The following is a 25684-nucleotide window of genomic DNA, read 5'->3' as shown; positions in this document are numbered from 1 at the left end:
CACATTCCTGGTGGCTCCACACTGTCCAAAGTTTGTGTTTATCATCCTTCCAGGTGATGGGGTGGATCCCAGTTTACCCTCCGGGGTTGTCTGGTAGTTCATTTGACACATTCTTCGGCCGATGGATACTCCCTTTCTAGGCTGGCACCTCCCTAACCATTCATGTACGTCAAGCATTCATCAACATACATTCCATATCTTAACCATATTTTAATTTACTGTCTCCACCACTTTCGGGGTGTGTGCTAATTCATTTGAGATTCCCGGCCCTTTAATCACAGAGGGTGGGGGTTTTCTTCCTAGGAGCCGTTGCTGTTACAATGAAGTGAAAGTCACTTAATGGCTTATAGTGTTTGTTTATATTGTATCAATTACTTCAAGAACAAAGTCAATTAACTTGTTTGTAAGTTTTACATAGTAATAAAGTATCTTTCACAGGATAGATACAATCAGTGGTTTCTACAGACAGTAGCTTTAACAGAAGTTAAAGTTTTAACAGAAGACCCAAGAGATTTTTGTACTTGGTGAAACTGTTGGATTTTAAAGAGGGACAAATTATGAGGGGATCACTGTCACTTGGGGGAATGACCATTAGTACCTTCTTTAATATCCCTACAGCGGCGCGTCCCGCCGCCGGCGGGGAGCCCCACGCTTCTCCCGGTCGGCTGCGCTCCAGTGGCTCCTTCCCGGCGGGGCGAGCCGCTGGAGTGCAGCCGAGTGGGAGAGGCGTGGGGCTCCCCGGCAGCGGCAGGGAAGTTTATGGGTTCCGGGGACCCCGGCCGGCTCCTCGCCCCTGTCGCCGGCCGCCCCGCCTGGGACAAGTCTCGCCCCCGCAGCCCCTCTCCGCCGCTTGTCTCCTGCGGCCCCCGGGCCACGCCGCCCACCCGGACCAGAGCCAGCCCTGGCTGCTGCCTGCATGCAGCCCGGGCCATGCCCAGCTAGCCCCCGGCAGCCACAGCAACTTTTCCTTCCCCTCCCGCGCTCCTGGTAGATGCCCGACCCTCCTCCCTCCATCCCCCTTCCACACATCCCTCCTCCTAACCTCCTCCCTCCATCCCCCTCACATCCCACGCAGCACGGCAAGCTGGTGTCAGGCGACCTCCCTCCAGCGCTTGCGCAGCCGCCATACAGCTGATCAGCGGTGTGCAAGCCTGGGAGGGAGGGGAAGGTGGGCTGCGTGCTTGGGGAAGAGGCGGGGCCAGGGCGGGGATTTGGGGAGGGATCCAATGGGGGAAGGAGTGGGCGGAGTCGGGGCGAGGGGGGGGCGTGAGCGCCGGAGCAGAGGGCAAATGTGCTTTTTTGTCCAGTGTTCCGACCGAACATTGGTCGGGACACGGGACAAAGAAGCAAATATCGGGACAGTCCCGATAAAATCGGGACGTCTGGTCACCCTACTGACAACAGCCCACAGTTTCCAAATCTTCTGAGCCCCAAATGCATGTCTCTTGCACAGAGAGACTTCCTTATTCTCTGTTGAAATGGATGTGCCATGGAAACACTGCTTTCCTCCCACACTCTTCTTCTGCAAATTGGGGGTTCTTCAATTTCATTTTCCTTTGTGTGGCTGTAGTGGAACTTAAGGTAGTTGTGCTTTTGGAGTAAAAGAAAGCACTGCCGTGACCCTTCCTTATGTTTTCTTTTTTCCCTTTAAAATTTTTTTTATTTCAGAAAAATTATGCAATCCTTGCAAAGTGTTAATATATGAAGTATGGAAGAGTTCATATTTAATATTTTAAATACATGGTATATTAATATACTGGATTATTGAAACTTCATTGGGGTTCTGTGTTGCCATGTATGTTTTGAGATACTACATCATGCACTTGGCTTGCTTTTCTTTTTCTCTTGTGCTCCATTTTTGTACCTGTTTCATTTCTCAAGACCTCCTAAGGGTCTAAGACTGCTCAGGATCAGTGGGGTAATAAGTTTCTATGTCGCTATATTCTTTGTCAGGCTACATTAGAGAGGGGAGTAAAGAGGCAAAAATGAGCAGTCCAGAGGTTTTCATTCTGCCATGGGCTTGAGAAGAGTAATGGTGGCAGAGACTAAATACATTTGACTACTCTGGGTACAGATGATGCTAACATTTCACTTTTTTAGGATCAAGTATTTGCACAAAATTATTGCATTTCCAATAGGTTTGAAAATAAGCCACGAAATAATATATTGACAATAAGCAAAAATGGCTGACTTTGAGGCCTATGCCATGATGGTTGAACTGCCAGAAACGTCAAGGTGTAGTTTTCAGTGTAGTTGTAGCCATGTTGGTCCCAGGATAAGAGAGAGACAAGGTAGGTGAGATAATCTTTTCTTCTTTGAGAGAGTGCTCGACTCTAAGTGCCTCAGATCAGATATATTAGGTAGCAGTATCCATTCGGTATGTGCATGCGTCCTCTGCAGCCTCTTGCCTTGCACCGTGGCTATATAGAGTTGCGTGGGCAAATCGCCCTCAGTTCCTTCTCAACTGCCTCGGCCTGAGATGGAGTCTCAGCAGTGTCTGAGTTGAGCTTACCTCAACTGTATTTTTTTTCTTGTATCTTACTAGTTACTTAGTGGTAGTTCTTAATGTTTACTTTGTGTTAGTTGTACTAATTTTATAAATGTTAAAAAAATTAAAAATGGAAAAAATATTTGAAAAAAAAGAAGAGATTTTACTTATACTTTTATGATAGGGACGGTTGTCCTTGTGCCTATTTTTTTTTCTCCCCTCAGGGGAACTTAAATGCTGGGAGGGCATGCCCAGTTCTCCTGGTTTTAAACGCTTCCTTTTGTGCCAAGAGTCTATCCTCATCAGTGACATAGAACTGTTTTTTCGCCAGCCAAACAGTTTGAACAAACTAGTCTTGATGCCTTTGGTCATGAAAAACTCCCTTGACTGGTGGAAGGATACTCACAATGTTTGTGCGGGGTCTCCTTTGCTTATCCATCTCCAATGCCATGCATCCCTATTGGGATGGGAAGCCACCTACAAACCCACACTGTTCAAGGCAGGTGATCTCCTCTCGAGTCCTCTCTGCTGGAACTCAGAGCAGTCAAATGCCTGTCTCCGTTTCCTTCTGCTGATTGGGGCAGATATGTGAAGATCATGATGGACAGCATGTCATGAATGCTTTAAATCAACTGTCATGGGAGCAAGACCACACTCCCTCTGTGTCAAAGCAGTGAGGCTCTGGAATTGGTGCACACAAAACCAGCTCAATATCTCAGCAGCTTACCTTCCAGGCATACAAAACATCACAGCAACTGCCCTTAACAGGTGCTTCTTGGAAGATCATGAATGGGAGATAGATCCCATTATACTCCCCCAGATATTTCAATATTGGGGCATCCCGCAGATAGACCTCTTTGCCACAGCTAAGAACAAGAAGTGCTCCCAGGTCTGCCTGAGAGACCGACTGTGTCACCATTCCCTGAGGGATGCCTTTCACCTTTGTTGGAGTTCAGGCCTGCTGTATGCATTTCACCCAATTCCCTTGATGGCCGAGGTGCTGATCAAGATAAGAAAAGACAAGGCCAGGGTTATTCTAGTAGTTCCGACATGGCATAAACATGGTTCCCTTACCTCACCCAGCTTGCTCTTTTGTCAACCGGGCCATTCCCCATCTTGTCTCAGGATGCCAGTCAAAACCTCAAGGTTCTTTGACTTAAGGCATGGCTAATAGATGGTATGCAGGGTTAGAACCAACCTGTTCTGAGGATGTAAAGAGAGTGCTGTTATGTAGTAGGAAACAATCCACTTGTGGTACCTATGTGCAAAAGTGGATAAGATTCAGTCACTGGTGTGACCTAAGACATCTTTCACCTACATCCTCTCTATCAGTTATATTGGATTACATACTAGAGATAAAAATGACAGGATTGTCTCTAAGATCCGTTAGAGTGCACTTGGCAGCTACTACGGCCTTCCATCATATGGTAGAGAGTTTCTCCATCTTCACTCATCCTACAGCAAGGAGGTTTCTCAAGGGACTGGAGAACCTTTTTTTCACAAATCAAATGCCCTGCACCGGCAGGGGACCTCAACTTGGCACTCAGATGCCTTACCAGGCCCCACTTTTAACTATGGCTACCTGCTTCCTTCTACACTTGTCTGTGAAAACAGCTTTTCTAGTAGCCATTACTTCTACTTGAAGATTTGGAGAGATACAGGCTCTGACCTCCCTCTCCCCTCAGTCTTGTTTTAAGGATAAGATCACGTTGCGACCACATCCCAAGTTCTTACCAAAGGTATCCTTGGACTTTCACATAAACCAACCTATCTATCTTCCAGTTTTCTTCTCTAAGCCACACCAGAATAAAAGAGATGTGGCATTACATACATTTGATGTGAGGAGGGCCATGAGCCTTTTATATAGATAGGACTAAGCCCTTTAGAGAAACTCCCAGATTGTTTCTCCATTGTGGACCGAACTAAGGATCTCCAATTTCCAAGCAAAGACTCTCTAGATGGATATGTGGCTGCATTACCTACTGCTATCAGTCTCATGATCTCTAACCTCCTTCTAAAGTATTATCCCTCTCCATGAGATCTCTCTCTATTTCAATAGCCTTTCTTAAGAACGTTCCTGGCACGGAAATATGTAGAGCAGTGATTTGGACCTCCATTCATATATTCTCATGCCTCACCTTCTGGTGCCATGTTTAGCTCTACTGTACTATTTTCAATCTTTGACTCAACTCCTAAATCCCACACCTCTGTAGAGGGTACTGCTTGGTAGTCACCTAGAGTGGAGCACCTATAGGGACACTACTCAGATAAGAAGAGAAGGTTACTCTCCCTGTGCAGTAACTGTGGTTCTTGGAGATGAGTTCCCCTATGAATGTTCCACTACCTGCCCTCCTCCTCCTTGTGCTTCAGAGTTCTTTACAGTGGAGCTCTGTGGTCTAGAAGGAACTGATGGTGGTTCACTTGCGCAGCTCTGTAGAGCCATGGTGCAGGGCATGAGGCTGCAGGGGGCGCATGTGCAAGCTGAATGGATAGTGCTACTTAAAATCTCTGATTTGAAGCGTGTGGGGTGCATGCGCACCCAGAATGGAGCACCCATGGGGACACACATCTTGAAGAACCATAGTTACTGCACAGGATGAGTAACCTTCTCTTATTGGACCAGCTTCTGCTGATGGAAGGTACAAGCGTATGAGCTACACAGCTTCTTCAAGTCTGTGGAAGTAAATCAGTGTGTCCCAGATCTGAAGAGGAATGTTGTGTAGCTCGAAAGCTTGTACCTTGCACCAACAGAAGCTGGTCCAACATATTACCTCACCTATCCTGTCTTTCTTAGAAACTCCAAGGACACTTACTACTTCTAAGTACAAAATGTATAGCCCTAATAACATTAATTTTTACTGTAAAAGACCAGTTTTACAAATTGGGTATCTGCTATCCCAGTTTTGCCTGATCCAGTTCTCAGATTCTTTTCAATTATTATAAACATCTGCATTTTAACTGAAATTCTGATGGAAGTGTTGGAGCATGTAAATACACTATGGGTGAATTGGGTATTTAAATTGACACCCCGCTATGGAAGGAGGAAAGACAATGGTTATTGACTGTGGGGAATATTTTGTTCTCTCAGCTGAGGGGTTTCCTCCACATTTATGCTTCAGTCCCCGAAACACTTCTTCAAACACTCCCTCATTGAACGGCTTGCATTGTAGTCACTAATCTCCTAACCAAAGAACACAGGATGGGTCTGGGTCTCTTTTGGAGCAGCATTTACTTAATTGCCATGAATAATCATTGTTGCGTGATAATAACTCCTTCTTGTGGCTCAGTGTTCTGCTTTGACAGCATTACACAGCATCTCCTGGTGGGCTGCGAAGTAAAGAATACAAGTGTAAAATGCTCTCCTGTAAATTCATACAGAGCATCTCTGCTACACCACTAAGCTATTCTACCCAGTGATGTGGTTTTAATAAAGTTGTTCTATTATGTGAAAGGAAAAATGTACCTGAAGATCTCTGTGAATTTAACAGTTCTCTTGACCCCTTTCTTCCCCATCCTCCAAAAACAAACAAACAAAAAAGTTTAAGAAGGTTGTATAAAGAAAATGAGAAAATCTAAAATCCTTGTATTTTTTTAGAACATTCTGATATCTTTGGGATTTTTTTTTTTTTAAAGATTGCATACATTGGTGCACAGGCCTAATGTCATGAAAATGCTTCCAATCCTTTTGAATTTCTCAAATATACAAGAATCCATAGGAGACAACACAATTGTTTTTAATGCCGCCAAACTTTTTATTCTCTGTTCATGGCAAACAGTTCCATGGTGGTTTAGTGAGTTTTTCCTTGTCCCATCACCCCATCAAGGGTGGATGTTACCTGAGGCAGTGGTTGCAACAGAGAGTTACCCTATCCAATTTGGTATGGAATGATTGGTGTGCTCCTCATATGGCTAGAAGGCACACTGCTTGCTCTGAGATGACAGCCTTTCCCTTATCAGTCATTTCACCTGTATTTTGCCTCCCCTAGAGGCTGATCAGATTACCGGCTTAGCAAGAATCCTGACAGCACACCTATATCAGTGTCTGCTTTGTGCAAAGCATAGCAGCATCCATTTGGCCATCATAATGACTCCTGTATAACTCTCTTCTTTCTGAAAAGTTGCTCTCTGATTCCTTGGTGAAATGAATGTTACACAGATTTAGGGCCTGCTCCAAATGAAGTCAATTAGAGTTTTGGCATTGAGTTCAGTAGGAGCAGAATTTTGTTCTCGCATACAGATTTTACCATTCCAAAGGAGACATAGAATTGATGGGTTGTCCTTGCCTATTGCAGCTTCTGGAGGAAGCTCTGCTAGAAGCTTCTGGAACCAGAGTTTCTCCTTATATAGGGAGCTCAGGCTTACTGTTTCTGCACATTGACTCCGCCTATCTACAGGATGTTATAGAGGGGTTTTTCCTTTGGATTGGATGGGCCTTAGCAAACTCCGTGCCCCACCCCCATCTTTTTTTTTTGTATTTGGTATTTTGACACTAATTTCCCTCCATTCCCTTTGCGGCTGACTGCCCAGCAGACCTCAGCTAGAAATTTGGAGAGCAGGGTAAGAGTGTTTGTGTCCTGTCCACCAGTAAGCCGTATCCAACAGCAAGAAAATTGCTCTGGGCACCTTATACAGAGCCCATGCGTTATCCACCTGAAATGGCAGATAAGAACAAAAAAAAGCACAGAATGCAGTTAGATGGGAGGGTGTTTTTCTCAAGGTGTTTCTCCTTTGTGCTCCTGTGAGTCCAACCCTACCATGGCCAGTTCTGCAGGTATCCTCCAGTGTCCCAACAGCTCTTAGATCTAACTAATTATGGGTGCCATAAAAAGCTATGAAAGAGAGATAAATAGTGTTGTATATTTGGAAGCATTTTCCGGGGAAAGTACTGCATTCATAGCTTCAAAAGTTTCTAACAGAGCAGCCTCCATGAACTGCAGTGTGAGTAGTCAACCCATCAATTTTGTGTCTCCTCTGCACTATTATTTTCTTATTATGAGAAAACAAAATTGTTCTATTACATAACAGGGAAAAGAAATATAGGTGAGATTCTCATGGAAATTAATTCAGGTTATGCTGATACAAGTATATCACTATGAATACATGACTAATACTGATAATACACTTCATGTGTTACCATAGGAACTAGCTGTAAATATGTTTCTTACTGTTAAGCTATATAGCTGTTGTATATGAGTTGAGAGCAGAGACACTCGAAAAACATACACCAATAATCAGACCCCTGAATCTAGTCACTTGATGAATTAAGCGCTGAGAATAAGCTAGGCACAGTACAAGACCCAGAATACAGCTGCTCCAACAACTTATAGTCTAAAGAAGATAGAGTACATAGGCGACATTGGGAGGCCCAGACAGGGGAATGACTAGGATTTTTAATATTTATTTTAACAATAAATAACAGACTGAGCTAGAACTCCGCGCTTCACTGGTGGTTGTAATAAATTTGATTGATTTACGCTTTCATTTATGAAGAACCATATTAGTTACAAACTTTATTAAATAGAAAATATTGTGAAGGTGAACTGATTCTGTCTGACTCATCTGATGTAGCAGACAGAATCCTGCCTTTGATCTCTGTGTGGTATCCATTTATGTCAGTGGAAGATGCATGTGCCGATGGAAGACATTATCTGGTCTATTCAGGCTTTGTCTATACTGAGGGAACTTAAAGTGGTTTTCCCCCTATTGCTGCTATTAGTTCAGCTCCCTAGTATAGAGAGGCTGCCACTGGCATTTTAACACCCTGTCTGAGACCTTGTCTGAGACCTGCTTTGACTGGGTACATGGCATCGTGCTTAAAATGCTAGTTGCAGTCTACAGCTCTTTTTAACCCCTGTCACTTTCCCCTACTTCTCCTTCTGTTACTTGAAGACTTCTGCAAAAAGATGGGCAAACTGCCTCTTCTCCTCTGCTCGTGACATCACTGCTAGGAGGAATAATTCAAAAATTAGAAACCAAGGCAGTGATGAAAAAATAAACTGCTAAATTAAGTTTTAAAATGGCCCCCAAGCCCCCTCCCAGTTTGATGTTGCTTTCTAAAGAGGCAGATGTAGATACAATAGACTAGAGGTTGTTTGGGGCCAGGTGGAAAAAGAGCCCTTTATATGAGGTCATCAGCTTAATTGGCTAGCAGTAAATAATTAAATCTGACTTTGTCCAGACCAGCATTTTGGTATGTCCTGGGCTGTTAAACAATAGGATTTTTCTGAGCCTGGTCTGACTGTCTGCCACAAATAATATTGAATCTACCCCTCAGTGCCTGTGAGCTAAGGAGGTGCTTCTGGTGGTTAGAGGTTTACATTTCAGAGCTGCCTGTGAGATATAGATACCCTGTTTCCAAATCTCACTTTGAATCCTTTAGTTTTCTCAGGAAGTTATGCATGTGTGTCCCTGTTATACAAGTATATAGGTGGGGGGGTTTTTTTGGGGGGGGGGAGGGGGGGAGGGAGAGATTTCCTTCAGATGACTGTAGTCACAAGTACAGCCAGTGGATTTTCCTTATGGATGAAAGAAAATTTAATCTGAAAGAAATTAGTTTTGTTCTTTTTGCCTGTACTCTCCCTTGGACCTGTGCACTGAAGCCAAAGTATAAGTCTCTCTTAGGAGGAAAGAATCCTTACAGAAAGTACTGGAAACTCATTGAGTCAAATTAATTATTTTTCTAAAACAGTGATACTCCGATGCCAGTGATTCAGGAGCCAAATTAGCCATCAACATTAGCCAAAAGAGCCACAGTCATGTGAATTGATAGTTTCATTTACTATAGTGCTATATATTCATATTTAAACAGTATGACAGTAGAAATATTTAGTTATATTATTCTCACAGCAAAATAACTGATCACATATTATTACTTTATCAACTACAATTGGTTAATAACACAGAAAAAGCATCCTGATTGGTTAATAACTTAGACTGGTTAATAATTAAATCACACGGTGTTTTAATATCATGTGTTGCAAAGACCTGCAGGGGACCCATTAAAGAGCCACTTGTTGCTTGTGAGCCTCAGTCTGAGTATCACTGCTCTAAAATCTGCCTGGATCAGCTGCTCATGTGCTCTGTTATTGCTTTTAGAATGGAAACTGGAGAAATGGAAGAGGCTGGATGTCAACCAGGTATTAAATGTATCCTACTCAAAAGCTCATTACATTAATTCAAAGAGGAAAGTTAATCTCCCACACCAGATTTATAAAGGAATTTATGAAAGAAAGGGTGATTGTGCTAACATAATATTTTTCCAGAGTTTGTCACTTAAATATTAAATGACATAGACCACTGCCCTTGGAAACTACATGTGTCTGGGAAAAATTCCACCCTCAGACACTCACAGCTGTTATCTGCATCAATTAATGCAATCACTATGTTGCTGCAACAGTTTTGCTTCAACTAAAATAAATCACCTTCAGGAAAGGGGCCAAAGATGGGAAATTCAGCCTAGAAGGTGAAAGTTTTGGAAAGCTATGAGCAATAAAAAAAAAGAGGTTTAGAGTAGAAACTACTGAAAGCAGCACCATGGCAAGCACTTTTGAAAATGAATACAAGTCTTTAGGTCTGTAAGCATTGTGAAATCTTCTTTCCATATAAGTGTAGAAAGGAGTCTTCAGTTCTTCTTCGAGTGCTTGCTCATATCCATTCCAGTTAGGTGTGCGCGCGCCGCGTGCACGATCGTCGGAAAACTTTTACCCTAGCAACACCCGGTGGGTCGGCTGTGGAGCCCCCTGGAGTGGTGCCTTCATGGCGCTGGATATATACCCCAGCCGACCCAGCGCCCCCTCAGTTCCTTCTTACCGCCCCTGACGGTCGTTGGAACTGTGGAGCGCGGCATAGCTGTTCTCCACTCTCCCTAGCTTATCGTTCTCATTAGTATAGATAGTTGTGTATAGTTGTTAAAGTTCTTTAGATAGTTTTTTCACTTAGTTTGTAATAGTTGTAAGTTGTTAGCGGGGGTTAAGGGGGTTGTTCTCCCCCCTTTTTCCCCCGGCGCATAGCCGGGCTCATGCCCAAGGCTCCTGGCTTTAAGCCGTGCGCGTCCTGCGCGAAGCCTATGCCCACGAGCGACCCGCACACCTCCTGCTTGAAGTGCCTCGGGGAATCCCATCAAGCAGATAAGTGCCAGATCTGCAAGGCCTTCAAGCCTCGGACAAGAAAGGAGCGGGACTTTAGGCTTCGGCAGCTCCTTATGGAGGCAGCACTTAGCCCGGATCCTCCTCGGCGCGCCCAGCCCCGGCGCCGAGCGCCTCAGTGCGCAGCGCACCAGCGACTCCGACCGGTGCGGCGGACAAGTCATCTCGGCACCGGCCGACGTCGGCACCGCGCCCGCCTCAGGGGACTCGGCGCCGATCCCTCTCTCCGGGCCATAAGAAGGCCCGCAAGGCGCAGGACATTGCTGCCCTGAAGACGCCGGCTCCCCCGGTGCCGGGGGTAGAGCCGCGTCCGCCGTTGGACCGCCAAAAGCAGGCGGCCACACCGTCGACTCCGGCACCGAGGCCGTTGAGTCCGGTGCGGACTGTTTCACCACCTAGGCTGGTGGTGGAACCTTGTCTCCCTTCCACCCCGGAGACATTTGCGACGGCGAGGGACCTTATCGCCCTCACGCAGCCGGCACCGTCGCAACTTCCGGCACCGGTGGCTCCACGTGTAGTGCAATCCAGGGGCAAGCCTGCCCTGGTGCGCCCACCGTCTCCAGCTCTGGACTCTCGGCACCGCTCCAGGTCTCAGAGCAGGTCCCGGCGCCGCTCGGAGTCCCGGCGCCGACTATCACCTCTGCACCGGTCGTACTCGCGGCCGAGATCCTCTTCGCAACGCCGCTCTACATCTCGGCACCGTCGCGATCACCGGCACCGATCGGGCTCGAGGCGTAGTTCCCGGCACCGGTACGAGCGCCGCTCCAGCTCGAGGGGCCGCTCCCGGTACCGGGCCTCGTCGCAGTCGTCGTCCCGCTCCAGATCCGGATCTCGGCACCGGCGGGGCTACCGGCACCGATCCCGATCCCGGCACTGCTCTCCGGCACCGCACAGGGACAGATCGCCCTACGACCGGCACCGATCGGCACCGTACCATCCGGTGCCGGCTGCATCGCGCTCGGCACCGCCGTGGCCTTCGAGATCTGCATCCCGCTCCTCTGACGGAGCCTCTAGATCGGGCTATCCTCCGCAGGGGCAGGCGGCTTCAGCGGATTTCAGCCATTCGCAGGAGACGGCCGAGGACCCTACGCAGGGACCTGCGCACTGGTCCTTTTGGACTCCGTCGGCCTACCACCAAGCGCAAGGGGCTCCACCATCTGCCTCCCGCTCGGCACATTCCGAGCCCAGGGTCCCGGAGGCCACCATCTCCCGCCCTCCCCCAGGGGGCATGGAGGCTCCAGTGCCTACGCCTGCTGAAGCCCTGGACCTGGGGGCAGGATCCGCCATTGGACCCCTTGCCACCGGGGGCATCCTCCTCCTCCTCCCCCGATGAGGCGGTAGCGGGTACATCCGCCATGGGCCCGCCCCCTATAGACCTTCGGGCCCACCAAGACCTGTTGCGCTGGATGGCGCGAAATATGGACCTCCAGGTGGAGGAGATTGTGGAGGTTCACGACCCGGTGGTGAACATCCTCTCAGCGGATGCCCCATCCAGAGTGGCGTTACCGCTTATTCGCACTATACAGGCTAATGCCACCACGATCTGGCAAACCCCGGCCTCTATTCCACCCACGGCCAGAGGGGTGGAGAGGAAGTACTTTGTTCCTTCCAAGGACTACGAATATCTGTATACCCATCCCCAGCCGTGCTCACTGGTGGTGTCATCAGTGAATGCACGGGAGCGCCATGGCCAGCAGGCTGCTGCGCCCAAATCGAAGGACGCTAAGCGCTTCGATTTGTTCGGACGCAAGGTGTATTCAGCGGGGGGGCTTCAACTTAGAGCGGCCAACCAGCAGGCGCTCTTGAGCCGCTATAATTTTAACTCTTGGTCCTCGATGGGGAAATTTAAAGAACTGGTTCCCCAAGACTCCAGGGAAGAGTTCGGGGCCTTAATAGAGGAGGGTAAACGGGTGGCACGTACCTCCCTACAGGCCTCCCTGGATATAGCTGACTCGGCTGCTAGGACTCTGGCTTCAGGTATAGCCATGCGGCGAATCTCCTGGCTTCAGGTGTCTGGCTTGCCGCCTGAACTGCAGCAGACCCTGCAGGATTTACCATTTGAAGGCCAGGGACTCTTTTCGGAGAAGACGGACTCTAGGCTCCAGAATCTCAAAGACTCCCGGACAATGATGCGCTCCCTGGGGATGCATGTCCCAGGCCCTCAGCGCAGACCCTTCAGGCCCCAGCCTCAGAGGTTCTACCCTCCCCCGCCTCGTCCGAGACAGGATTTCGCCAGAAGGCGGGGTCGAGGTGGTAGGCGAAGGTCAACCGGCCCTCAACCCGGTCAGAACCAGGGCCAGCCTAGGCCACCTTCAGGGCCTAGGCAAAACTTTTAAAGGTGCGGTCGAGGACGGCACCATAACCAGTACTCAGGATTCAACTCCTCCCTTCCAGGATCGCCTCTCCCGTTTCCACCGTGCTTGGTCCCTTATAACTTCGGACCGTTGGGTCCTTCGCACGGTGGAGAGGGGATACGCCCTCCAGTTTTCCTCGCCCCCCCCCCCACTCTCCCTCCCCGTCCCTCTTCAGGGACCCTTCTCATGAGCAACTCCTTACACAGGAAGTTTTTGGGCTCCTTGCTATGGGGGCCATAGAGGAGGTTCCACCAGAGTTAAGGGGCAGGGGGTTTTATTCCCGCTACTTCCTGATCCCCAAGTCGAAAGGGGGTCTACGGCCCATCTTAGACTTGCGCGGACTCAACAAATTCATAGTAAAGTTGAAGTTCCGCATGGTATCATTGGGGACCATCATCCCTTCACTGGATCCTGGAGACTGGTTCGCCGCCCTCGACATGAAGGACGCATATTTCCACATAGCAATTTATCCGCCTCACAGGCGCTTCCTGCGATTTGTAGTAAACAGGGTGCACTACCAATTTGCAGTCCTTCCCTTCGGCTTGTCCTCGGCTCCCAGAGTGTTCACAAAGTGTCTGGCGGTCGTTGCGGCATACCTTCGTCGACAAGGGGTACAGGTGTTCCCATATTTGGACGACTGGCTGGTACGCGGCCGCACCAGGGACCAAGTTCAGGCTCACGTCCACATAGTGACACACACTTTCCACGAGCTGGGCATTCTACTCAACAGAGAGAAGTCCACTCTAGTGCCAACACAGAGGATAGAGTTTATTGGAGCAATCCTAGACTCCAGACGTGCCCGAGCCATTCTGCCAGACAGCCGATTTCATACCATCGCAAGCGTCATTCAAGGACTCCGGGCATTTCCGATTACCATCATAAGGATATGCCTTGCCCTGTTGGGTCACATGGCCTCGTGCACCTACGTAACCAGGCATGCCAGACTACGGCTTCGCCCACTACAGGCTTGGGTATCATCGGTGTACCGCCCTCACCGGGACGACCTGAACATGGTGGTCACGGTTCCGTCCTCGGTCTCTCTCACCTGGTGGTTGGATTGCACGGCGGTCTGTGCAGGAGTGCCTTTTCACGCCCCACAACCCTCTCTCCACCTAGTCACGGACGCTTCATCTCTAGGATGGGGCGCTCACCTCGGGGAGCACCATACCCAGGGCCTGTGGTCGGCGTCCCAGCTAGCCCTGCACATCAACGTCCGAGAGCTGATGGCGGTGCGCCTAGCTTGCCAGGCATTCCTCAACTTCCTACAGGGCCGTTGCGTGTTGGTTCTCACGGACAACACCACGGCCATGTTTTACATCAACAAGCAAGGTGGAGCCCACTCATCGCTCCTATGCCAAGAGGCCATTCGCCTGTGGGACTTCTGCATCGCCCACTCGATACATCTCACGGCATCGTTCCTTCCTGGAGTCCAGAATACGCTGGCGGACCGTCTCAGCAGGTCCTTCCAGACGCACGAGTGGTCAATTCGCCCAGACATCATCTATTCTGTCTTCCAGAGGTGGGGGTTTCCCCAGATCGACCTCTTCGCATCTCGGGCCAACAGGAAGTGCCAGGCATTCTGCTCCCTACACGGGCAAGCTCCAGGCTCTCGGTCAGACGCCTTCCTTCTAACATGGAAGAACCACCTGTTCTATGCCTTTCCTCCATTCCCGCTGGTCTACAGGGTGCTGCTCAAGATCCGCAGGGACCATGCTCGGGTAATTCTAGTCGCTCCCGCTTGGCCGAGGCAACACTGGTACACCACACTGTTGGAGCTTTCGGTACAAACGCCGATCACGCTCCCCTTGAGTCCGGATCTCATCTCCCAGGATCACAGCCGACTGTGTCACCCCGACCTGCAATCGCTCCACCTCACGGCGTGGATGCTTCATGGTTGAATCGGACAGAGCGGCAATGCTCGCAGGCCGTCCAGCAGATTCTTCTGGGAAGTAGAAAGCCCTCTACACGGTCCACTTACTTGGCCAAGTGGAAGCGGTTCTCCTGTTGGTGTGAGCAACGAGCTACGTCCCCCTTGCAGGCGTCTATTCCTCTCATACTGGAATATCTCCTGTCCCTAAGACAGCAGGACTTGGCGATATCTTCAGTCAAGGTTCACCTCGCCGCTATTTCGGCTTTCCACCCAGGGGAACTTAAGTCCTCGGTCTTCTCTAACCCGATGGTCGTTAGATTCCTCAAGGGCTTAGACTGGCTGTACCCACAGCAACGGCAGCCAGTTCCGACGTGGGACCTCAACCTCGTTCTCTCCAGGCTTACAGGGCCTCCGTTCGAACCATTGGCGACCTGTTCACTCCTGTACTTATCCTGGAAGACAGCCTTCCTTGTAGCCATCACCTCAGCACGACGTGTTTCTGAACTCAGAGCGCTGACGTTCGAGCCCCCATACACGGTGTTCCATAAGGACAAGGGGCAGCTTCGCCCCCATCCTGCTTTTCTTCCCAAGGTAGTTTCACCTTTCCACGTGAACCAGGATATATTCCTACCGGTCTTCCATCCGAAACCACACGCTACTCGTCAGGACCAGCGTTTACATTCTTTGGACGTTCGCAGGGCCCTGGCTTTCTATATTGACCGTACAAAGCCATTTAGGAAGACGACACAACTCTTCGTTGCAGTGGCCGACCGGATGAAGGGCTCACCGGTCTCCTCACAGTGCCTGTCCTCTTGGATCACTCCTGTATTCGTGCTTGCTACGACCTGGCCGGTGTACCGACGCCACACCTCACCGCTCACTCCACGAGGGCCCAGGCCTCCTCGACTGCCTTCCTGGCTCAAGTCCCGATCCAGGGCATTTGTAGAGCTGCAGTGTGGTCATCGGTCCACACATTCGCTACTCACTATGCGCTGGTGCAACAATCCAGAGACGATGCTGCTTTCGGATCAGCGGTTCTGCACACAGCAATGTCTCACTCCGACCCCGCCACCTAGGTGGGGCTTGGGAGTCACCTAACTGGAATGGATATGAGCAAGCACTCGAAGAAGAAAAGACGGTTACTCACCGTTGTAACTGTTGTTCTTCGAGATGTGTTGCTCATATCCATTCCAAACCCGCCCCCCTTCCCCACTGTCGGAGTAGCCGGCAAGAAGGAACTGAGGGGGCGCTGGGTCGGCTGGGGTATATATCCAGCGCCATGAAGGCGCCACTCCAGGGGGCTCCACAGCCGACCCACCGGGTGTTGCTAGGGTAAAAGTTTTCCGACGATCGTGCACGCGGCGCGCGCACACCTAACTGGAATGGATATGAGCAACACATCTCGAAGAACAACAGTTACAACGGTGAGTAACCATCTTTTTCAGTGTGTACTTGATAATTGACTTGGAAACATAAAGTTAGTTTTGTCTGTGACAAATAGTATATTATCGTTTGCTATGTATTTATTTTAAGCAGAACTCCTTTCCGGAAATTCCAGTGAGGAGTTCTGCTTAAAAATCAATGGTACAGTATGACTTTGTGTGTTTTGCCTACTATAAATAGTGACTCAGATTCTCCTTTGGTGCATAGGTAAATCTGTAGTAACTCCATTTACTTCAGTGGAGTTACTCCAGATTTACACCAGTGTAGCTAAGGAAATTGATTTCTAGTCTTTTTATGTTAAGGAAAATAGAAATGATAAATACTAAGATCCAGATGATGAATAGTACCTTATTCCATGAGTAGTCCTATTGAAGTTAAGGGACCATTCATGGAATAAGAGGGAACACAACATGACTAAGGGTACCGGAACCTATCCCTAAATAGTAAAAGTTGGTCAATGGCTGACATTCTAATAACAAGGGATTAAGAATTGCTTTTTATACATATTATGCTTGGTGTGCCACTTTAAAAAAAAAAAAAAGAAGTGTGAAGAAAATAATTCTTACTTTGATAAATATAATGAAAAAAAAACAGATAAATTTATCTGATAAAACAGTGAAGGAGATATTGAATCTTGAATTTAAAAAAAGGTAGGGTTTTTAATGCACTTTTAAAAGTGAATTTATTTTTTTAAATGTGAAATTTTAATATATAAATCTGTTGAATTATCAAACGGGTTTAATTTGATAGAACATAAAAGTTGTTCTGAAAACTCAAATTTTGATTCCATTCAGAATTAAGAGCATTATTTTGAACACTGAAAAATATTACTTTGCTGGACTGCTTTAATGCTGTGATAGATTCTGTCAGATAGGATACTATTCACATTTCAAAATACAGGTACATTCTTAAAATTAATCTAAATTTATGAATACTTTAAACATTTTGAAGCATGCTCAACTGAGAACATTTTTGTTTGCACAGGCTGATATAGCGCCGCTGATGGCTTCCCTTATTGGTGTTCCTTTTCCCCTTAATTCTGTGGTAAGAAATAAAAAAAAAGTAAAAAAGGCTGCATGTTCTTGGGGGGGAAAAGATGAAAAAAAGATAAATTTGCAAACTTTTGCCATAGTTTATGGGGACTAGTCAAGGATGTAAAATTAAGCATAAGAATAAGTATTGGCAGCATTAAGGCCTAAGCAGATACAATCTGCCTCTTTTATATTATTTTGTAATGTATAACATAATATTTTAATTGATGAAAGTAGTTGCTCCATTGTAACCTGTAATTCTGAAAGTATTAAATGGCCACCTTTTTACTTAAACCATGCAAATACTCTGTTAATTTTCTGTAAGGATACAATAGGGTATGAGCTATTATTCTTTTTCCTTATTTTTAATTGTAAGAGCTGAAACTGTTTAAAAAAAAATAGTTCCTGAAGTTTAATGTTGAGTTATTTTTAATCTAATTAGTTAGTTTACTGAGATATTTTGAGATGATATTTTATTTCATTAGGTTAGTTGATGATTTGATTCCTTATTTGGGATAGATCTTCTTTTTTAACCTTGCAATTTATCTATTTGTAGCCGTTATTTCTGGCACTCAATGGCTGTCTCATATAACGGAACCAAATTTCTTTATTTAGTCCTAATTAACAACTAAAGCTTTAATTTGCTTTTATATTGCTTACCTCACATATGCGTATACAGTACATAACAAAAGTTAAGTGGGGAAAAAGCAAATGTGTATATTAAAAAAAATCGTAAAAAAACTTTTCTGGAGACTTTGGACAGATTCTGTCTTCTGGTCCTGCCTCTTTGGGCTCCATTTCCATATGTGGTCAGCTGAAACTTCCCCTAGTGCTGGGAAAGTTTTTTGCTGGTGTAAAGCTAGCTTAATCAGTTCCTATGCCACTCTTCCTCTCAACCCAAGTAGAGGGTGTCACTGTATCACCTCTGAGGACCATTGCCAGCTGATGATGTAGGTTAGAAAACACATTCATATGGGATTCTTTGATTTACGCTGGGGCTGGAGATTCACAAGGTTGAGAATTAGGGCTTTCTACATGGGGAAATTGACCACATAGGTATACTGGACTAACTATTCCACTGTGGCTATGTTGGTATAACCCTTTCCTCCCCCAGGTGAACACTCTGTGTGGGAATAAAAATGACTTTATTCTACAAAAATAAGCTATGCTGATGAATTTCCCTGTGTAGACCAGCCTTTAGGGAGCAATAACAGTTCCCTTCCAGCCTGGCTCCATTCTCTTGCACTAAGTGGATCTTGGCCCAGGAAAGAATCTGAACCTTTAGAGGGAAACAGATACATTTTGGAAACATAGTATAGATGATACATGTATTTATTAAGAGAGGAGGAGGAGAACAAAGAGAGAATATTAATGGGCCCAGAACTTGTAATAATTAAAAAAATTTACTTCGTATTAGAATTGGACTTCTGTCTTTTGGAGAGATTTCATATGAAGATGCAAAAATACACAACAGATTTACAGTAAAATATACACATTCAGCATAGGGCTTAAAAAAGAAAAAAAAATCTCTTTTGTATGTCACTTTCCCAAATTGTAAAATAGAGATAATGATATCTATGCATCTTTTTTATAGATTCATAGATTCTAGGACTGGAAGGGACCTCGAGAGGTCATCGAGTCCAGTCCCCTGCCCGCATGGCAGGACCAAATACTGTCTAGACCATCCCTGATAGACATTTATCTAACCTACTCTTAAATATCTCCAGAGATGGAGATTCCACAACCTCCCTAGGCAATTTATTCCAGTGTTTAACCACCCTGACAGTTAGGAACTTTTTCCTAATGTCCAACCTAGACCTCCCTTGCTGCAGTTTAAGCCCATTGCTTCTTGTTCTATCCTCAGAGGCTAAGGTGAACAAGTTTTCTCCCTCCTCCTTATGACACCCTTTTAGATACCTGAAAACTGCTATCATGTCCCCTCTCAGTCTTCTCTTTTCCAAACTAAACAAACCCAATTCTTTCAGCCTTGCTTCATAGGTCATGTTCTCAAGACCTTTAATCATTCTTGTTGCTCTTCTCTGGACCCTTTCCAATTTCTCCACATCTTTCTTGAAATGCGGTGCCCAGAACTGGACACAATACTCCAGCTGAGGCCTAACCAGAGCAGAGTAGAGCGGAAGAATGACTTCTCGTGTCTTGCTCACAACACACCTGTTAATACATCCCAGAATCACGTTTGTAAAGTGCTTAGAGAGCTTTGAATGATGATCTCTGTGCAAGTGCTGTCTTATTTTACAAATGGAGAAACTGAGGCACAGAGGTTAAGTGACTTACTTGATATTCCACTTCAAATATGTGGCCAATCAGTAATAGCCACCAGGGGCTCAATCCTAAAATCAAGGAAGTTGGTGAAAGCTTTCTTTGACTTCAGTGGAAGCAGGATTGTCCCCGAGATCTTCTGCATCCCAGTTCTCTGCCAAAAGATCATCCTTTGTCTTTAGTTACTGTTAAGCTTCACTTCTTCAGCCTTCATTGGCTTGTTAATTTGTTGCATATAAATTACATAATATAAAATATATGTTCTTCTGTTCAGAATTTTTTTCTGTGAGGTTTGAGAAAGATAGACCTTATATTATACTTCTTATATTGATTAGGTCTGATACAGAGGAATAATTATAGGAAGAGTATTTGTTGTAATTTATAACAATAGGTATTTGAGTAATTGTAACTAGTTTTACTTTGTTTTGTCTAGTTTTGGATTATTTGACCAAATATGAATCTTATTAATTCATGTTTAATGTTTGCAGGGAATTCTGCCTTTGGACTATCTGAATAATAGTGCTCATTTCAAAGCTGAGAGCATGTTTACAAATGCTGTTCAGATTCTTGAGCAGTTTAAGGTAAGTAAATTAACATTCAAGTAAACATTTAAAATGAAAAATATTTCATACCACTCTATTTAAAAGGTACTACAGTATAGTATATACATCTAAGATAACATTTTGATGATGCATATTGGAAGTCAGAGTAAAAGAGAAATCACATGTACATACTATATGATATGAAATAGATAAAAAGCAGATCTATGTGAGATTGGAAATTTCTTGTTTAAATTTATTCAAAAAAGTTAATTTTTTTCTAAATTAATTATTTTTATTGCCCTGAGCATAAATGAAGTTCAGTAATGATTATTGTGCATTATACCGGTGTAGAGAATTTAATTTCTAAGAATCCAGCTGGACCTTGGGTTTGTGTATGCAGTTCAAATTGAAGTCAATGAGAGCAATGCTTGCTTATGTGAGCACAGAAATTGGCCCTAAATTTAATTGTGATATCTGAAAAGAAAGTAGGTTGTGTGACAGACCCAGACCAGTGGGGTACAGGAGTCTGGTAGAGGGCAAATATACTGGTCACTAGATGAGTAGTTTTCTGTTCCCTGAGTGACTAGAGCAGGGGCTGCACTAGAGTAATCAGGAACCTGCTAGAACCAGTTAAGGCAGGCAGGCTAATTAGGACACCTGGAGCCAATTAAGAAGAAGCTGCTAGAATCAATTAAGGCAGGCTAATCAGGGCACCTGGATTTTAAAAAGGAGCTCACTTCAGTTTGTGGTGGGAGTGTGAGGAGCTGGGAGCAAGAGGTGCAAGGAGCTGAGAGTGAGAGGGTGTGCTGCTGGAGGACTGAGGAGCACAAGCGTTATCAGACACCAGGAGGAAGGTCCTGTGGTGAGAATAAGGAAGGTGTTTGGAGGAGGCCATGGGGAAGTAGCCCAGGGAGTTGTAGCTGTCATGCAGCTGTTACAGGAGGCACTATAGACAGCTGCAGTCCACAGGGCCCTGGGCTGGAACCCGGAGTAGAGGGCGGGCCTGGGTTCCTCCCAATTGACCTGGACTGTGGGTTCTTCCAGAGGGGAAGGTCTCTGGGCTGTTCCCCAACCCACACGGTGAATCTCTGAGGCAAGAAAATCCGCCAATAAGCGCAGGACCCACCAAGATAGAGGAGGAACTTTGTCACAGTTGCTATAGATCATAAGTGGGGAATCTGTTTTCTATGCAACTGGGGTTGGAACATTCCAAGCTCAAAGTTCAGGGCCAATAAACAACTTAATCAGAAGGTAACAAGTACCTGTCTGCTCATGAAGCATAATGACCAGTAAGTGTCTCAACCAGCCTCTTTCTTTCTTTCTTTCTTTCTTTCTTTCTTTCTTTCCTTCCACAACACCATTATTTCTATAGTATCGATGGTGTTTGTCACCTTTTTTGCAGGTACATTCGCCTCTTTAGTTATTAATAGGGTGTTGTTCTTCCCTGCCCCCCCCCCCAAAGTTGTTCCTGGTTCTTGGCTTTGATTAACTCTTATCCTGGCTTTTTCTAGTGATAAATTTCCTGTTTGCTAGCTTATTTTTGAAGACTTTTAGGGGGGCCTAGGTTGTGTGTGTGTGTGTTTGAAGGAAAAGTAAGATAACTCAAAAATAATGGGAAGTAGCTCAGCAGCTTAAAGAGATGCCAAGAGATGCTTACTTTTATGGTCCATTGTCCATAAGTTTCCTGTGATGGACAGACCTGACCACTACCTGTATTCCTGGGGAGGATTTTGTCTTGAATGGATGAGAGATATGTAGGAGATTGTTGCTTCAAGCTGTCAGATCCTGGAAGCTGGATACTAGAAATTCCCTTGCTTCTTGTATGCATCCATTAGGCCCCATGTCAAACTGGTGCAGGAAGCCTGAAAGATATTTTCAAGGTCCTCTAGGCTGAGTGACTATGATTGCGTCAGAGCCTCCCATTTTTGTGCACATCCAGTTTGAGAAGTCCAGTAGCATCATTTCACATCTTTACAGCAGTGCATTAGTTCCTGTCTGTTGGAGTCAACACCGATGCTTTGGTATGATCAAATCATTGATTTGATTCCTTGATTGTGTTTAGCTTTGACTCTGTGCTCAAAGTGGAGCCACCCCCAGTAAACATTGATTATTTTTTCTCACTGTACACTGTGGAAGTCCTACTGTGAGAATTTCTGGTAGATGGCTCACATTTGCCTTTCTAAGAGCACGATTGAATCTTTAGGGGTACTCTTTCAGCACAGTGCAAGTAGTTGTATGGAACTCTTAACTATTTACAAGAGTAGAAAACCCAAAACCCCATCCATTGTGGTAAAAATTTGACCTTTGTTGCTTTTTTACAGCATTAAGAAGCTTTCATATTTCAACCTAAACCCTTCATTAACATTAATTTCTAATTACAGCTTTTATGTTCATTGCTTTCATAATTTGTTTGCAGATTAAGATGACTCAGAAGAAGGAAACTACATTATCATTTCTATTTACACCTTTTCAGTAAGTGCATTTTAAATTTTTTATATTTTAACTGAATAAAAATTATTTTATTTTTCACTTTGATAAGTATTTCAATTATAAGTATTTGATAAGTATTTATGGGATAACAGACAAGCATTAACCCACAGAGATGCAGTCTCTTTCAAATGTACTGTGAGAATGGTATCCCAAATCTTGCCCTCAGATATGAATGAGAGCTGTGCATGCTTATGAGAGTGGAGTTTTTCCTTAGAATTTATATTTTGGAAGAATTTAATCACATAACTTTTAATCATACTTAAAATAACATAAAATTTTAAAATATATTTTCAAGCCAAGCACATACATTAAAATAACTTTTTCTGACTATGGTATGGCTGAGTATTAAATAATAGATTAGAGAGATTCGTAGGATTGCAGGAGTGTACAAAATGTGTGTTTTTTTCCAGGTTTGCTCCCTTTTATGAACAAAACACGTCTATACATCGACTGTAGTGTATCTACTAATACAGTTGCTTGAGCATTTCCATTACAAAGGTGAATTTCAGTTATTAATAACGGTCTTGGATGGAATTTGGTGTGATTCTCAGGGAGCAGTTCCCTCCACCCCCGGGAAGTTTAATCAGAAGTGATTGAGCCATTTTTAAGCATGGTATGAGTAGGGGAAACCAATGAAGATTTCCTGCTAAGAATAAATATTTGTGGCTTTTTTTTTTTTTTTTTAAACAACTGTTCAGCCTCAATGGAAGGTATTGGAAATTTAAAATTTGACAGACTAACTTCCTGCCAAATCAGTTAAAAGGCACATCTGTCTCATGAAAATTGGATTTGACGTGGCAGAGTTTTAAAAGTTTTTAAAACATACTTTATTCATGCACAAAATATATCATTCTGAAATTATTAAAACTAAAAGTCTCATTCTTAAATTATTAAAGCTAACAGTCTCCCAACATTCCATTGACAATGCACAGGTATGCAGACATAAATTGAGTGGAAATTTCAGTTGATTAGAAGATATCTGATAATTCCACTGAAGTGGAGTGGAATTTTAGCTTTTATCGGTAAAATATAGTGAGATATGATTTTGCTCCTTTTCTTACGACAGTTGGGTATATTTATGTCCCAACTGAACTAAGAGGGAATTTGCCCATAGTGTGGATGTATTAGACTTCAGGCCATGCATAGAAGGGGACCCAGCAGTACACAACACTTATGCCCCGCTTTGTCAAAACCTGCAGAATTTACACTCTGTAGGACCTCCATTTCTAGAACGATGTAGGGTCTTCTGAAGTGGCTTTTGATGTTATTTAGGCCTGGTCTACACTAACCCCCCAAGTCGAAGTAAGGTACGCAACTTCAGCTACGTGAATAACGTAGCTGAAGTCGACATACCTTACTTCGAACTTACTGCGGTTCAGACGCGGTCCACACGCGGCAGGCAGGCTCCCCCGTCGACTCCGCGGTACTCCACTCGTTGAGCTGGAGTACCGCAGTCGACGGCAAGCACTTCCTGGTTCGATTTATCGCGTCCAGACCAGACGCGATAAATCGAACCAGGAAGTTCGATTTCCAGCCGCCGAACTAGCGGCTAAGTATAGACCAGCCCTAAGTGTGAGCTGTGTTCTAGCGCATACACTCACTCACCTGTTAATCCTTCCTCTCACATACAGTAACTCCTCACTTAACATCGTCCTGGTTAATGTTTCATTGTTACGTTGCTGATCTATTAGAGAACATGCTCGTTTAAAGTTGCATAATGCTCCCTTATAACGTTGTTTGGCAGCTGGCTGCTTTGTCCACTGCTTGCAGGAAGAGCAGCCCATTGGAGCTAGCTGGTGGGGGCTTGGAACCATGGTGGGCTGGCAGCCCTCCCATCAGCTCCCCTAAGTTCCCTGTGTGGCAGCTGCCCAGCAGGCTATCAATTGCTGGGCAGTTCAGCTGTCCCTCCCCCTACTGCCGTGTGCTGCTCCTGCCCTCTGCCTTGGAGTTGCTCCTGGGAGCCTCCTGCTTGCTGTGCAGGAGGTGGGGGGGAAGGTGGGTGCTGATGTCAGGATCTCCCCCTCCTCCTGTTCCTGTACCCCATCTCCACAGAGCAAGGGGGGGACATGACAGGGCTCAGGACTAGGGTTACCATTCGTCCAGATTCCCCCGGACATGTCCGGCTTTTTGCGCTAAAAATAGCGTAAGGGGGGAATTTGTAAATGTCCGGACTTCCACACACCACCCCACCCCCCCCCATGCAGAGTGCGCGCGGCTAACAGGGCAGCCGGCCGGATGGTGCCACTTACATGGGGCTCCGACAGCCAGAGAGAGCCCCTCCTCCGCTTCTCCTGCAGCAGAGATCACTCCCTCCCTCCCTCCCTGCATTCGCAGATCGCCTCCGGCAGTCTGGAGCTCCTCCCCCACTCCTCCTCCACTGCTGCCCAGCGTGCCGGGACAAACGGCTCAGGCCGTTCTTGAGCAAGTTCACAGAGACGTTAGACGAAGGCCAACAACAAGGGGACCAGGGGGTCGGAGAAGGGGCAGGGAGGTTTTGGAGGGGGCAGTCAAGAGACGGGGGGGGTCGGGAGTTCGGGGGGGGGCTTTCTGGGGGGGGAAGTGGTTGGATGGGGCGTGGGAGTCCCAGGGGTCTGTCTGGGGGTGGGGGTGTGGATAAGGGTTGGGGCAGTCAGGGTACAGATAGGGGATAGAGTCCTAGGGGGCCAGTTAGGATGGGGGGAGGGTCTCAGGAGGGGGTAGTCAGGGGACAAGAGGCAGGGAGGCTTAGGTAGGGGGTGGAGTCCTGGGAGGCAGTTAGGGGCAGGGGTCCCAGAAGGGGGCAGTCAGGGGACAAGGAGCGGGGGGAGGGTTGGAGGTTCTGAGGGGGGCGGGAAGTGGGAGGGGCGGGGCAGGGGCGGGGCTAGGGCAGGATGGGGCGGGGCTAGGGCGGGGCTCCTCCCGTCCTCTTTTTTGCTTGCTGAAATATGGTAACCCTACTCAGGACAGAGAGAGCTTGCTGGCAGCAGCTGCTGTCTCAACTTGCTGATCTACTTTAAAAGGTAGTGTACTTAGAGTGGGGTCAGCATACTTAAATTCTGTTGT

General features: G+C 46.2%; 1 protein-coding gene across 1 annotated transcript in view; it reads left to right on the top strand.

The window, feature by feature from the left end:
• PIGN (phosphatidylinositol glycan anchor biosynthesis class N) overlaps positions 1 to 25684 on the top strand; it is a 175233-nt gene that overhangs the window by 53058 nt on the left and 96491 nt on the right. The window contains exons 9-12 of the mRNA XM_026658519.2: positions 9584 to 9624; positions 17284 to 17343; positions 20099 to 20191; positions 22569 to 22624. Coding sequence (XP_026514304.1) covers positions 9584 to 9624; positions 17284 to 17343; positions 20099 to 20191; positions 22569 to 22624 — 250 coding nt within the window. The remainder of the gene's footprint in view (positions 1 to 9583; positions 9625 to 17283; positions 17344 to 20098; positions 20192 to 22568; positions 22625 to 25684) is intronic.

The sequence above is a fragment of the Terrapene carolina genome, unplaced genomic scaffold, assembly GCF_002925995.2.
Source record: "Terrapene carolina triunguis isolate 2854851 unplaced genomic scaffold, T_m_triunguis-2.0 Scaffold53, whole genome shotgun sequence".
Lineage (NCBI taxonomy): Eukaryota > Metazoa > Chordata > Testudines > Emydidae > Terrapene > Terrapene triunguis.
Note: the sequence above shows the minus strand (reverse complement) of the source record. Positions and strands in the feature narration are given on the sequence as shown.